General features: G+C 54.3%; 1 protein-coding gene across 10 annotated transcripts in view; it reads right to left on the bottom strand.

Annotated features, from left to right (window-relative positions):
• The window catches only part of ACSL6 (acyl-CoA synthetase long chain family member 6), a 59,404-nt gene that overhangs the window by 38,655 nt on the left and 6,118 nt on the right, over positions 1-14,631 (bottom strand). For 9 of the 10 annotated variants that reach the window (XM_032626820.1, XM_032626822.1, XM_032626821.1 and 6 more), the window contains one exon: positions 2,481-2,701. The exons of the other annotated variant lie outside the window; for it this stretch is intronic. In XM_032626820.1, the coding sequence (XP_032482711.1) occupies positions 2,481-2,701 (221 nt within the window). The remainder of the gene's footprint in view (positions 1-2,480; positions 2,702-14,631) is intronic. 10 annotated transcript variants of the gene reach the window in all.

Here is a 14,631-nt window from a genome sequence, read left to right as displayed (position 1 = left end):
CAGTGGAAAGTTCTGTTTGGCCAGTGCTTCCTGAGCACCAGGCCCATGCAGGACCTCTGTGGGAATCTGGGGACAGATACAGTCAGACCTGGTTAGCACTCACAGAAATGAGACAGCAAGAGACTGTGTGCCAGTGACAGAAGGGGCTCAGTGGGCAGGTATGTCAGAGAGTGGCTGCTGAGCTGGGTTTTGAAGGATACAAAGAGGGGGCTTCCCTGATGGCGCAGTGGTTAAGAATCCGCCTGCCAATGCAGGGGACACGGGTTTGAGCCCTGGTCCGGGAAGATCCCACATGCTGCAGAGCAACTAAGCCCATGCGCCACAACTACAGAGCCTGCACTCTAGAGCCCGCGAGCCACAATTACTGAGCCCATGTGCCACAACTACTGAAGCCCGCGTGCCTAGAGCCTGTGCTCCGCAACAAGAGGAGCCACCACAATGAGAAGTCTTCGCACTGCAACAAAGAGTAGCCCCCGCTCGCCGCAACTAGAGAAAGCCCATGCGCAGCAACAAAGACCCAACGCAGCCAAAATAAACTAATTAATTAAATAAAGAAATAGAAAAAAATTTTTTTTAAAAACAAAAGGATTTACTGGGAAGAACGAGGAACAAGGAATGGCGGTTTCACCAGAGGCAACAGGGAGTGCAAACACATGGGGCAGGAGGCACCTGGGAGACTAGGCAATCATGCCACTCCAAGTGGTAAATGGAGGAGGCCAGAGAGGCTGCAGATCAAGGTGAGGAGTCTGAGCTTTAGGTTGAGGGCAACAGGGAGCAGGCAAGGATTTTAAGCCAGGGTGAGTGACATGATATGAATTGTTTCCTACCGTGTAGCACACAGAGTAAATGCTACCAGGCCCTCTATGATCTGGGCCCCTCTTACCTCTCTCATCTCATTTCCTACCACTCTCCTTTCCTCCTTCACTATAGTCACTCCAGATTCCTACACTCCTGGGGGATGAAGCAAAGGAGGGCTCCATCCTCCCCAGGAAGGGAGACCTTAGCTGTGTCCATGCCCTGTCCTCCCAGCCAGACCTGTGAGGCGACTCACTCTGTGGTGCTCAACATGACCCCATCCAGACCACTGTCACCTCCAGCCCAGAAGCCCCAGTTGCCTCCTCATGCCTGCCCCTGCCAAAGCCACAGCAAAAACTGGCCCTGTCTCTCCTACTACTGACAGCCTCAAATAAATCCAGGCTGTCCATCTCCAAGGGTCCCTGCCCAGTTAATGGGGCTTTGTCCTTGCTGGCCTCTCCAGATGAGTTGTAACTGTAAGCTTACCAAAAATAATTCATCTTAGTGCTTTCTCTGCATCATCTCACCAAATCCTTACCATAACTTTAGGAAGCAGATACTCTTTTTATTGCCCACTTGACACATGAGGAAACTGAGGCTCAGAGAGTTAAGAAACAGCCGAGGACCATCAGGCTAGTAAGAGGCACAGCCAGCCTGCAAACCCACGGCTGCTGGTAACCACAGGCTACTGACGCATCCACAGCCCCTCTCCACCTCCCAGCCACACCACATGAATCGCCATTTCCCAAAGGCACCAGGTGTGTTATCACACACTCTCACCTCTGCACACATCATTCCCTCTGCTGGAAAAATGCCCTAAAGATCCCAGCCCTATCTCGACCTGAGCCCTCTCCCACCAGGCCAAACTCTGTCATGCTTTTGATCGGTACCTGCACGACATACCATCGAGAGCAAAAGCAAGGTGCTGCACAGTGTATGCGGTATGTTATCATTTTAAAAGGTGGGCAGACATCTATACATTTGCTTGTGGACAAGTGCTAACACAATTCTCAGGGGAAGAGAACTTAGAGGCAAGGGGAAGAAGGTGGAAGCTTTTCAGTCTATGTCCTTTGGTTGCTTTTGAACTGTGTGACTATATCATCTATTCAAAATAAATGGAATTAAAGTTCTTTAAAAAGGCAAAATAAACTCCACAAACTTAAGAAAGAAATCTTACTGGTCCTTCTAGACAGAGCCTGGAACACGCTTGTCCAGGCTGGGCCACCATCCCTTCTTCCCTCAGTGGCTCTACCTGTGAGTCCATGTGCTCTGGGAGGGCAGAGCCCTGGGTGGGCTCAGCTCTGGGTCCCAGTTCCAGACCAGGGTTGGGCACAGGGAGAATCTGGGAGGGAATTTACCTGGCAGCCCCTTGAGCACATGCTTAGACCACCTACTAAGGCAACTGTAAGCCAAGGCCCCCTACCCAAGAAGCAGGAAAACCAGAGGCCCAGGGCAAAGCCAAGGTCCGTCTCTGCCCAGGCTTTAGTTACTGGGAGAGGCAGAAGGAGCATCTAGTAGGATAGCCTGCCCAGGGGCACTTCTGGGCTTACTGGCTGGCTGCCGGGAGAAACGGAGATTCTCTGGGCCATCTGAGGTCAAATAAGCCATAAGTTTGGCTTCTTCCTTCAAGATGCCTGTCCCCCGCCTACTACTTCCCACAGCCCAATTGCTCACACCCTGCTCACCTCCACCTCCTCTGACTGCAGCAGGAGATTGCACGGTGGTTGCAAGGCTTTTGGCCGGTGAGTGAACCAGTAGGCGAGGATGGCAGCCAGTGCACCCATACTCACGAGGGTGGTGGCTGAGAGGCTGCGGAAAAACTGGCCCAAGTCGCCTAGCTCGGGCAGCCGCAGCATCCTCAGGATCTCCTGAGTCTGCATCTTCTCCAGAAGCGAGAGGATGAACTCTGCAGGAAACAAGAGGCAGGTGAAGGAGGAGCCCTGATAGGAGGCAAGGGAGCAGTCCTGGGCCTCTCCTCCCACCTGTCTTGCGTCACAGGCGACACAGTGATCTTGGCCAGGCCTCGAGAGAGTTGGGGTACACAGGCTCCTGGTGCAACACAGTGTATCCTGAAAGCTGGGTGCCTGGAAGGGCCTTTCCCGGTGACAGGCCAGAGAGCCCTTAGCGGTCATACCTGACAGTCAGACATCCGGCCCAGTTTTCCTGAGAAACATACACTCAGGCCCTGGGCCCTGCCTGACACGTACTTCCACATCTTTCAGGAATAGAGAGCGTGCTCTGACAGCTCTGGAGTTAACACCTCCTGAGCCCTAGGGCCCGGGTGTACTGCCTCTCCTGTGTGGTCATAGAATTTTGCTTATCCTTGCTCCTGCGACGTGGACTGGACAGAGGGGCAGCAGGTGTGCCTAGCACAGTGCCCAGAACGATGGGGGGTGAAGGGATGCAAACTCCTTCCACTCCACCTCAAAGCTGCCAGCACCAGGCTCTCACCCTAAGGGACCCAGAGAAAGCAAGGTGGCAGAGCCCACAGAACAGCCCTGACAGACACTCCCTGCCCCCGAGATCTGAGGACAATGACCTACCTGACAAGGGTCCAGTGGATGACACACAGCAGAGTCCCCTTAGGCCCACATCCTGGCCCACCATGGGGTCTCCCTGAAGAAAAGTTGTAGCCAAAGGCCTGCCAGCGCCAGAGGTAATGCTGGGGCCATCTTTCTGAGGAATAGCAGATATCCCAAGAGCAGCCAGGGTGAGGTCCGGGCACTGTTCTCTGACCCCAGACTGCACTGCAGCTCTGCACCACCACAGACCAAGACCCAAGAAGAAGAGCTAGCCCCACCATTAACTAGGCCTGCGTTGTCCTCCCTGGGATCCCATCTGCTAATGTCCAGAGGAAAAAGGAGGTGCCAGAGGGGAGCAGGATGTAAGCTGGTGGGAAGGGAAAGGAATGAAGGCTCGGAGAGAAAGGGCTCAGCAAAGTGCTGTGTGCACTCCTAGGGATAACGAGAATCTCTCGTGACATTGCATATGGTGGTCTGGGTGCCACGCTCACCCACTGCAGTCCAAGTGGACACAGTGGGCCTACAGGGGCACATGGAGGACGCCCTGAGGTGGGCAGTGGGAGCTTTTCTGTGAGAAGCACTGGTGACTGAATTTGGTTCAAAGAGGGAAGTCCCCAAGTGCTACCATGTCCTCCTGTTAGCTGCTAAGTAGTGTTGGCAGAACAGACACATGACCAGCAGGGCTCAGGGGTCTGTCTGCACTTTGCCTAGGACTGAGAAAGGTAGCCAGGGAGGGCCAGCTGGATACTTTATCCCCACTGGGGCCTTCTTGGTGTTACCGTCCACCTCAAGGGCCTAAAGCTAGAAGTGCTGTATGACACCTATAGGTCTGCCAGCTCAATGAGGATTGTGTGGGCTCCAGGCTGACAGTCACTGGCCTTCCATCCCCAACCTTTGGGAGCATGGCTGTTGTTTTCCTTCTTGGGAAAGAATGAGAAACCCAACAACAGCTACTCTGCAGCCACGGGATATGAGCCAAACAGCAATTCTGAGAAGAGAGAAGAGAGGTCTGCTGAACTCCCAACAAGTGGCATTTGTGCTGAACTGTAACATCACCACACCAAAAATAAGGTCAAGGCTGTGCGAAGCCATCGTAGAGAAAGCAGGCAAAACTCCGGAGTTCAAGCCCCCTCTCCTGCACTTATGAGCTATGCCAGGTCGAGCACACCTCATTTCTTTAGACCTCTTCTTCCCCATCTTTAAAATGGGGACATTATCACTCAGGCATGTAAAGCTCCTCATACTGGATCTGGCATAGCTGGAGGCATGCTGGGACTAAAGAGATGGCTACAGGTATGCCTGTCAGACCAAGGAGGCTGCTCAGTCCAGGTAGGAATAACCACTGGACAGAGGTGGCCGAATCCAGGTAGTACGGACCCACAGGAGTTTATGCTCTACAGATGGCCCGACAGGCTGTCTGAGTCCGGGGAACACTCATCAACCACCTACAGGCTCTGGGTGAGAGAAGTGAGCCCCCAGCCAGCCAGAGCACTCTCACTGAGCCCCTGAGGCGGGGATCCAGTTTTACCAGCAGCCTCCTTGAACGGGATCAGTTTTGAGGCCATCCCACAGGAACAAACCACTCCTGGCATACTGGTCAAATTAAGGTTCTGCATCAGCAGAGGGCAGGCTATGGACCGCAGTGAATTCACCAAGGAAAACTGCTCTGGGGAAGACGCTTGGCAGGAGGCCAGCTGGCTTTCCTGGGAGATTTACTTCCTTAAGCTGCAAATGGCAGACTAAGTCACAGCCAGGCCCATCAGATAAATGACTCACTACATAGTGGAAAATCTAGATATGCCCACCAGCTCCTGGGGTGAGCTCTGAGAGCTGAGTGAGGTTTCCTCTAATGGACTGAACTGACTCCATGGGCTAGGAAGCCAAGGCCCAAGAAGTCCTGGCTCAGCTCTAAGGCTCAAGTACGTGGTCCCAAAAGTTTTAGAGAAAACCCCGGAAGGATGCCTTACTACCTCCAGTCCCCAGCCCTTGGCAGTTGCTCACAGGCCCTAAGCTACAGCCGAAAGTGGGCACTGGCTGCAATGCTGGGGTTGTCACAAAGCACAGACAAGAATGGCCAAGGCATCCACCCACCCACCCATCCACCTACCCATTCACCTAGCAGACTCTCATATGGCCTCTGCTCTGAGCTAGCTCAGTGCTGGGCACTGGGACAAGCCAGATGTGGGCCTGCCCACAATCTTACGGGGGAAATACATGAGGCAGTAGGCAGTGCCGTGAGTGCCGTTTGGGCTGTGCATGGGGAACCAGAGAAGATGCCCAACTCAGGTATGGAGAGTCAGGGCAGGCTTCTGGCAGGAAGTGGTATTGATGCTGAGACTGAAGGATAAAGAGGAAAGGGTGTCCCAAGCAGAGGGAAGCAAATATGCAAAGGTTGGAGCTGAGGGAGACCATGGAGCACTTAGCAAACTATATATTCTCTCAGGAAATAAAGTCTTGAGCCCATGAAATCTTGTACGAGGGTCAGTGCCACAAGTCTGAGGCTGGTTTCCCAGATGTGCAGAGCTTTCGGCCAGCACCAAAGTATCACAGTTTCCAGGAGAGGGGAGAAGAGAACTTGCCTAAACTTCCTGAATTGCTAGTGTGTGGGAGCCCATGCCTACACACTGCACTGCTCGATCCTCATGACAGCTCCACGTACTCATTATAAGGTGAGGACATAGAGACTCCACTGAAGAAGTTACCTGCCATTCACAGGGAAACAGTGAGCAAGCAAGGGAGCCAGGACTCGAGCCCCAGACGACCATGGCCTCTCAAACCACTGCCTTGTGTTGCAGCGCAACCCTAACCCTTGCCCACACTGTACGATCCATACCCAAAGCCATGCTCTCCTCTGCAGTAGTGCTGAACCCACAGAAAACCATCTTCAGGCCTGCTCAGAAGAGCCCAGGCAGGTTGCAGGGGGTAGGGGCCACCAGAGCCCGTAAGCAGGGCTCCGCCAGTCAGGCCAGTCACTTGCTCTTCACCACGCACACACCACAGGTGGGCTCCCTCCTGGCCTCACCTTATGAACTTGCCATCCTCCTATGGCTAGGTTCTCTTCCAGGAAGCCCACTTGCCTAGGACACTGGAGGGTGGTGGGAAAAAGGCTTGGCTACCCACTCCTCCTCAGGCTTCTATTTAGGTGTCCACCCCTAAGGAGGCGTCTGAAGTGACTGCAGCTCCTCTAGTCCTAAGGCTGAGCCTGTGCCCCTTCCTGGCTGGGCAGCAACCAGAGGGTGTCATTCGTACAGGTTTGCCAACCTCAGACAGTCACGGGTGCTTGCACATACCGTGAGATGCCCTTCAGACCGCCGGGAGCCACTGGAGTGGAGAGCTGCAAATTCAGGTCCTCTGAGGACATGGACCTCAGAGCCAGCCTGTGCCACCAGGCCTTTGGCTTGGGGCTGAGCAGAGCCTGGGCCTGGGAGTCTGGTCTTATCTCATTATTTCACAGGGCCTTGGCCTCTTCTGACCTCCTCTCCTTCTCTGTCCCTGGGGTCCCAGCCATGGCTGCCTCCTTCCATGCCCCCAGGAGGCTCTCTTGATTGCAGCAGCATGGGGCACAGGGGGCATGGGGGAGGGGGACAGCACCCAAGGGAATCAGTGGTGCTGGTGTTGCCAAGAAAGCGGCTATGAGTGTTTGTAAATATTCACCTGGCAGGGGTACCCAGCCCTCAGCATCAACTAGCCTCTTCTCCTCTAGCACATCCTATGCCTTCGCCTTGGGCATAGACCAGTTCAGAATACCAAGTGGTGGCACAAACTGGTTCAGGGCACATGGAAGGTGGGTAGTGAGAGGCATAGCTGTCAAAACCCAGGAAGGAAGAGAATGGGAGGAAGGGGGCCCTGGTCAGAAATATTTTGACTTCAAGGGGGCAGAAGCAGAGCCACAGGGCACATTTCCAGCGGAGATGGCCCTGAGACCCATGGCTCCACTCCAAGAGCCCTCTGCTGGTCCAGCTTCCTGACTCTAGACCTTCACGATCTAGCAAGATGGTTCTATCAGGACTACTTCCTAAACACCTCCCAAACGTGACCACTCCTCTCCAGCCTCCTGGCCTGGCCTGGTCCAGCCACCACCAAGTGCTGTCCAGACTCCCACACCAATCTCCTCACAGGTCTCCTTGCTCTAACCAGTGTTTACACTGACACCAAAGTTATGTTCCTGATACACAGACATAACCATATCATGCCGCTGCTCAAAAACCTTACCTGGCTCCCTCCTACCTTAGGACAAAAATTCAAACTCATAATGCTGACACTGAGACCCTCCATGATCCTCAGATTCTTCCCTCCCCTTAGAATCACACCAGCTTCGCTCTGTATCAGCCTGGAGGCAGGTGGGGGTCCTTGCAATGGGGTTCCGGGTCTGTGCAAACTTCTGAGGGCTTCAGAAACGGGGAAGCACAAGGCAAGCCAGCAGATCATTAAAGAACCTCCTTAACTCCCAATGAAGAGCTCTGAAATGAAATCATAACCTCCCAGGGGCCAGGGTCACCAGCAAACAAGTCAGGGAAAGGGCCCAAAGGGAAGTTCTTGTGCTGGACTGACCCAGGTCCAAATCCTGACTCATACTCTTGACAGCTGTATGACCTTGGACAAGTCACTTTACCCCTCTAGCCTCATATCAAAAATCTCATGGACAGAGAATAAGGTACCAGGCATGCAGTAAGGGAGACATTCAGTAGATAGAAGTTAGCTGAAGCAGTTACTCTGTCTCTGCCAGCCAAAAGGGCTCAAAGACAACTTGCAAAATTACATGCATTCACATCCTACCTTTCCAGCAGGCTCCTGGCACTGGGGAGGCAGCTGAGCTGGTCCCACTAGTACCAGCCTCCCTTTATGAAGGATGCGTGGGGTTTAGGGAGAGAGCTTACCACATCTTGATCAAAGCTCAAAAGTGGTGAAGGCCCTGCCCCAGGTCTGCCCTCCTGGGGTCAGCCGATGGCAACAAATGCCTGCTCTGAGAAGCCAGCTGGTGGTAGAGGCTCTAGCAGTGGTGGCAGAGGCTCCCTGGCAGCTGTGGCAGCAGGTCTGGCAGGGACCCGGGCACAGAACAGTTCTATGGGGAGCCGCTGGCCCCTCCAGGCCCCCCGCTGCCCCTCCCCTGCATCTGCACACGGGGCAGTGCTGGCTCAGATCAGCTCAGAGGCAAGCAACCCAGCCTTAACCCCAACTCTGCCAGGTTGCAAGAGCCTCAGTTCACACCCCTCTGCTTCTCCCCACCCCTACCCTGTCTTCAGTTCTGGAGAGGAATTCGTCAGAAGGGTTGCCTAAGGACAAAGTCTTCTTACACAACTATCTGTGGCACTGATTAAGGGCCAGGCCCTCAGCCGTGGGCTGGGGACCTGCAGGCCGCACAGCGGTAGGGGTGGTGGGAATGGTGGAAGTGGGCGTGGAGAGGCCAGATCCCTGGTGCCCAGGGCGGCCTGCACCGTTGCCCAGGAATCTCCTCCAGCACCTTCCAGGGGCTGTCTCTACCCCCCAACCCCACAAGGTCACAACCAGTCTACTTGGGGAGAGGAAGGAGATTAGGCACAGTCCCAGATAAAACATCTGCTCAGAGATGCTCTGGGCAGTGGGGACACTCCAGACCAAGCACCAAGGTCAGCAGGTAGAAGATAATGGCTTAGCTCCCCAACAGACCCCAGGGCAGCACACCAGCCCCTCCTTAAAGCCTGCCCTGAGAGACACTTTCCTGGCTTGCCAGGGGGATGGCCATCCTGGAGCCAGAATCCACACCCAGGCCTGTTGGAACCAAAGCTGAGCCCCAAACTCCCTCAACGCCTCTGGCAGACAGACTGGGACCCAGGACACCCAGGGCCTCACTCCTGCAAGATTTCTCCACTGGGTGAGGAGTTGGGGTGGTGATTGCGTATGGCCTTTTTTGACTCCTACTTCCAAGGCCAGGGTGTGGCTGGGCTCACAGCAGGCACATGGTAGCCGCTGTGGAGAGTAAAAGGCAGGTCCAGCCCGCAGGACCCAGCTCACCACTCCCAGGCCCTACTCACAACCGGTGCTTCCAAGTCTTCCAGGACAGGGCCGCTGTCTGCCCAACACCATCCGCCTCCTCTGCAGCAAGACCGCCCCAGGTCGCGGCCCAGTACTCTGAGCTCCCTCTCGAGAGCTGTGTTCATAACCTGCCTGGAAACTCTAGAGCCCGCAGGCCTTGCAACATTTTCCCTGGGGCTGATAGGGCTTCCACTGCTCACCCCACCATCTGGGGCAGGTGGGCCGTGCAGAGAGCTTCCTGCCTCAGCAGCACTAACCTGGAACTTGGCAAAAGCTTGCCTGGGCCCCCAGGCCCCAGCCTCCGGCAACACACCTGGAGGAAGCTTTAAAATGCACAAATGCCTGAGGACCAACCCTCAGCCCCCAAAGCCCCTTTTCTTTCCTTCTTGGCAGGACCTTTACTTTTCTCTGTACCTTTTCAGAGATGTTGTTAACTAAGACGAAAGCCTCCTTTAATGCTTCTCAGGGCAGCTTCTGGGGCAGAAAATCCAATAGACACAACCAAGGTCCTGGCTGATGGAAAGCCACACAGGGTGCCAGAGGCAGAGAGTCACGGCCCAGCAGTGCTGCCCCAGGAAGTGTGTGGCCCAGGTACTAGGTTAAGAAAAGCACAAATCTCACCATCACACCTGTGTGACCCTGATCTGTAGAGACACAAACACAGCAGCCCACACTCAGCTGGCCCCCACCCCATCCACACAGGGATTCACGCTTGTCTGTGCTGTGAGAGGGGCTTTCTCTCCACCTTCCTCCTGGGTTTTAATTAGAGTCACAGAACCACAGACGACTGGGGCAGACATGGGGTCAAGGGCATCCCCGAGCTGGGAATTGCCAGGTGAGACCCACCGCATGTTCCCCCAAGAGAGACGGGCCCAGGATTCAGGGTTGCTGGGTTACAGGGTGGCTCGCCTGCCGAACCTCCCTGAGGAGCCTGATTATAGCTCTGAAGGTTTACTTAAGCCTCTTGAATGTAGAAAGGCCTAACTAAAGTTGGCTGTGCCTGACCACTGCACAGGGCCCCTGTCTCAATAGCCCGACCCCACCGTGAACATGCCTCCCCTCCAGCAATTCACTGGGGGTGGGAAGCAGCCCCCAGCACCCTCCGCCCCCATCCTCAGGCCAGCACCTCTTAAGAATCTCACTCACCCTAAGCCCTGGTCAGGGAACGTGGGCCCACAGTCCTGACAACACCACCAGGAAGCCAGGCTCAAACAATACTTTCAGACACTTAAAAATACAAATAGCCTTGAGAGCAGAGGAGCAAAGAGAAACAGTGTCTTTCACGAGCTCTGAGATAAAAGTTGTCCTTACCACGAATCAGGCCTGACAAAATTCTCAGAACGAGGAGGGACAGCAGAGGTTACGACAGTGGCAACGCTCCCTTTAGAAATATTTCCAGGGGACGAAGACTAGGACTGACGGTGTAGATGAGCCTTGGCCTCATCGTCCTTCCTTCCACACCAAGCCCTGGGATGGCAGGCAGAACCCTAGGGACAGTGGCAAGGGCCAATGAGCGCTACACAAGCAGAGGACACCCCCTGGCCAGGCCCCACTGTGCAGGAAGCCAAATCCTGTGGCTGCAACATGATCCTTTCCCCTCCCAGCCCGTCTAGGTTAGGGCAACCAGTGTCCTGGCCTCAGGAGCAGTGATCCATTTCCATCACTGGCCCAAACTGAGGACACAATGCAAACCCTACAGGCTCAAGCTCAGAAAGAGAACATGGGCTGCTCCAGGCAGGGCCATGCTGTCAGAGCTCAACTGCAGGTGGCCAGGGTACAGGGGAAACAGGATGTAACCACCTCCAGCGAGGGGGAAGCACCTTGCAGGAGGGAGGAGGGTTCTGTTGAGATGCGGTTCGGGTCGTTGAGGTGGGGAGAGCAACAGAGGGATTTGCTTTTGCCCACTTGTTCCCTCAGGAGCAACTGGGGACAACCTGCTGGGGCAGGGGGAGGGGAGATTCACAAGACAGAACCTAAGACATATCTTCAGTCAGGAACGGGGAGCAAGGAGATCAGGAACAGGGCGGGAAGGAGAGTTCTGAGAAGGGGACAGAGTCCTAGAAAGAGCTTACTAGATGCTGGGGCTCCTGGGAAGGAGGCAGCGAGGCTGGGAAGATAGCATTTAGCTGCAGAGGGAAAAAGATGGTGATTTGTACTATATATAGCCTCATGCTTTTGAAGTCCCAGCCACAAGCTAACAGGACCCATCCGCTCACCTGACCTAGCCCCTTGGGGTTTTAGGATGCCAAAGTGTCCCAGGCAAGCTGTCCTTCCAGATCCCAGCCAAAGGGACCCCTGCTGCAGCCAGGAGCCAATAAGGCGCCTATACCCACCATTCCAGGGGTCACTGTTATTTTGCAGGAATGACAATGAGCGGAGAAAAGGGAGTTTTGCTTTTGGTTAAAGGCAAATTTTCTGGGACTCTGATAAACACCTTAATTTTCTGGCTTCCTCATACTTTGACAAAGTTCCTCTTCTGAATGGCACAAGGAGAAACAAATCTGAACCTCACTCCGCTCAGCAGAAACCTGTGCTGTTCAGTGGGACCCTGCCACTTCCTCAATCATCCCTCTGGAGGCCAGGGCCACACAGCAGCTGCTGCCTTTCACCACCCTTCAGCCACCAAGACCTGCTGTTGACCGGTGAGAGCCAGTGGCATCCACAGAGTTAAAACCAGGCTCAAGCAGCCCAGCCCTCAGCTGGTCCGGAGGACTGAGAACGCAGGCCTCCTTTTCAAGGCCAAGATGAATGGGGAATATTCAAATCACTGCCTCCCAAGGAGCAGCGGCAGGGGAGGACCCACTGCTGGCAGGCCCACACCTCTCCACCCGGGTCTGTCACATGAAAGTGTTTGTATTCCTGCCGCTGCCTCTGGCACCCGGCCAGGCTGGGGCTGTTCTCACCGGAAAACAAAAATCTCTTTCAGACCAAAGCAAAACGAGGCCCTGGCTGGCCCAGGAAGGTTGCTGGACGTTGTTCACACCGACCCACTGAGAGCACCCATCACTTGGATTCTCACTGAACCCCCCACCTTTCCAGAGGGAGCTGGAGGGAGGCCTCTGCGGCCACTGCGGAAAGAAAGCACTGCGTCAGGTCGGGGTGGGCGGGACCAAGAAATGGGATCGGCCCATTCTGAGGCTCTGTTGTTTTGTCCTTCTCAGAAATAGTAATGACTGGGCCTCAGGTAGCAACCCTTTTTAATGAGGGAACTTCCAGCAATTCTCATGGTGTTGATGGTAAATGTGGACAAAGAAAGGGGAAGAAAAATGTGACAGTAAACAAAAGCCCTTGCAGGGCACTGACAGGACTTTGAAGAATGGAGGTCACATGTACTCTCTGCCTGCTGCCCAGAGTGTTGCTGCCACAGGTGGCCCTCGAGCTGTGGGTGGGGTTTGTGACCCAGAGCCCAATGTGCACAATCACGCTCCAGAGCTTGGACTCCATCCACCACAGAGGCTCCACGACAAGGTCAGACTTCAATCTTGTTCAGACTTTCAGAGGCCAGAAATGCTGCTCTTCTGACACCCTAGGGTCACGAGGAGCTGTCCATTAACCATGGCACAAATATACAAATGTCTGTATCTATATCTACCTACTTATTTTTTAAACAAATGTATCAATAACAAAACAAAACCCAACCAAACTGCCAGCATATTTTATTGCAAGATAGATGGAAGAACATGATCTCAGAATAAAGGAGAGTCATTTGACTTGAACAACTCAACAGTGTTGCCTTCATTTTCCACATTTTTTTGGAATGTATTGTTGCAAATTTCCTCATTACACATAGCACTGTGGATGATACTGAGTGAAGAAACCAGGCACAAAACAGTGCACACTCTAGGCACTATTCTCCCAGAGACAGGACAAACACAGGTGAGGCTAATCTATGTGTACAGCACAAAGCTTATAACCTATGAAGCATGGCTGCTACTCAGACTCCCATTAACAGGAGACAATGACACAGCAAGATCTCAATCACACGTATGATCATTTGGCCTGAGAGGAAATCTAGGACAAAACCACCCGGGAGCTGATTCTGAACCAATAGGAGGGTTTGGAGATGCTCCACAGATCTCCTGCAATCCAAAGGAAACAGGCCCTGTCAGCCTCTCAGCCCAGAGAAAATGCCCATCTTTGATGACCGTGCACTTCTGCCTCCCTCCTCAGGTCCTCCTACTGTCAGCTGGGGCCACACAGTATGCCCATGAAGCCCAGAGGCCAGGCATGTCTCTGGGAGGGTTCATGGGGCTGCCCCAGGGAGGAAAAGCAGGAGGTAGAGGAGAAAGAAAAGAAACGTCAGTCCAGATGGAAAAGGGGTCTTCACAGGTCACAGCTTTCCCTGCTGTCTGACCTGTGGTAAGGAGATCAGGGACACATGTACCCAAATCTCCCAACAGCCCACTGGCCAGGGGAAGGCCACCCTCCCTTTCTCTCCACCACCCCAGGCAGAGCCAGGCTGAGGCGGAGGCAGCCTGCAGGCTGGGTGGGGGCTGAGTATGGGTGAGTAGAAGGTGTCCCCCAGAGAAGCACATCCAATCCATCTGCACGAAGGTACATTCTCCACCATTAAGCAGGGTCCTAAGGTCTAGGTGGCTTCATGCAGCTAGGGGACACAGAAGAAGGGCCAGAAACACTGCTCCTTCCAAAGTCAAGAGGGGGACTTCCCTGGTGGCGCAGTGGTTAAGAATCCATCTGCCAGTGCAGGGGTCACGGGTTCAATCCCTGGTCCGGGAAGATCCCACATGCCGCGAAACAACTAAGCCCATGCACCACAACTAGTGAGCCTGCGCTCTAGAGTCCGTGAGCCACAACTACTGAAGGCCGCATGCCTAGAGCCCCTGCTCTGCAACAAGAGAAGCCACCACAATGAGAAGCCTGCACACTGCAACGAAGAGTAGCCCGCCACTCTCCGCAACTAGAGAAAGCCTGCGCAGCAAGGAAGACCCTACGCAGCCAAAAATAAATAAATTAAGCAAACAAAGTCAAGGGGTCACTGCAGGCCTAGATGGGTCCTCCCTGAGGCCCCCTTCTCCATGCTGATACCTGCTTTCCTCTTATTGGTCTCTAGGGCCTCACCATCAGCCTCTGGCCAACCTCCCTGTCCCATCTCACTGGCAGGCCCACATCCCATCTTGCTGCCCTCTTTGTCCCAGCTCTGGCTACCTTCCCATCCCCGTTTCTGTCCTTGCTGTGTGGCCTCCAGTTGGCCTTGCTGTCTACTCTCTGGCTGACCTTACTGTCCCTCCCAGTAGCCCTCCTGTCTATGTGGCAGGACCTACAGTCAGTGCCCAGAATGGTT

Source organism: Phocoena sinus, chromosome 3 (genome assembly GCF_008692025.1).
Source record: "Phocoena sinus isolate mPhoSin1 chromosome 3, mPhoSin1.pri, whole genome shotgun sequence".
In the NCBI taxonomy this organism is placed as follows: Eukaryota; Metazoa; Chordata; class Mammalia; order Artiodactyla; family Phocoenidae; genus Phocoena; species Phocoena sinus.
This window is presented reverse-complemented; position numbering and strand designations above follow the sequence as displayed.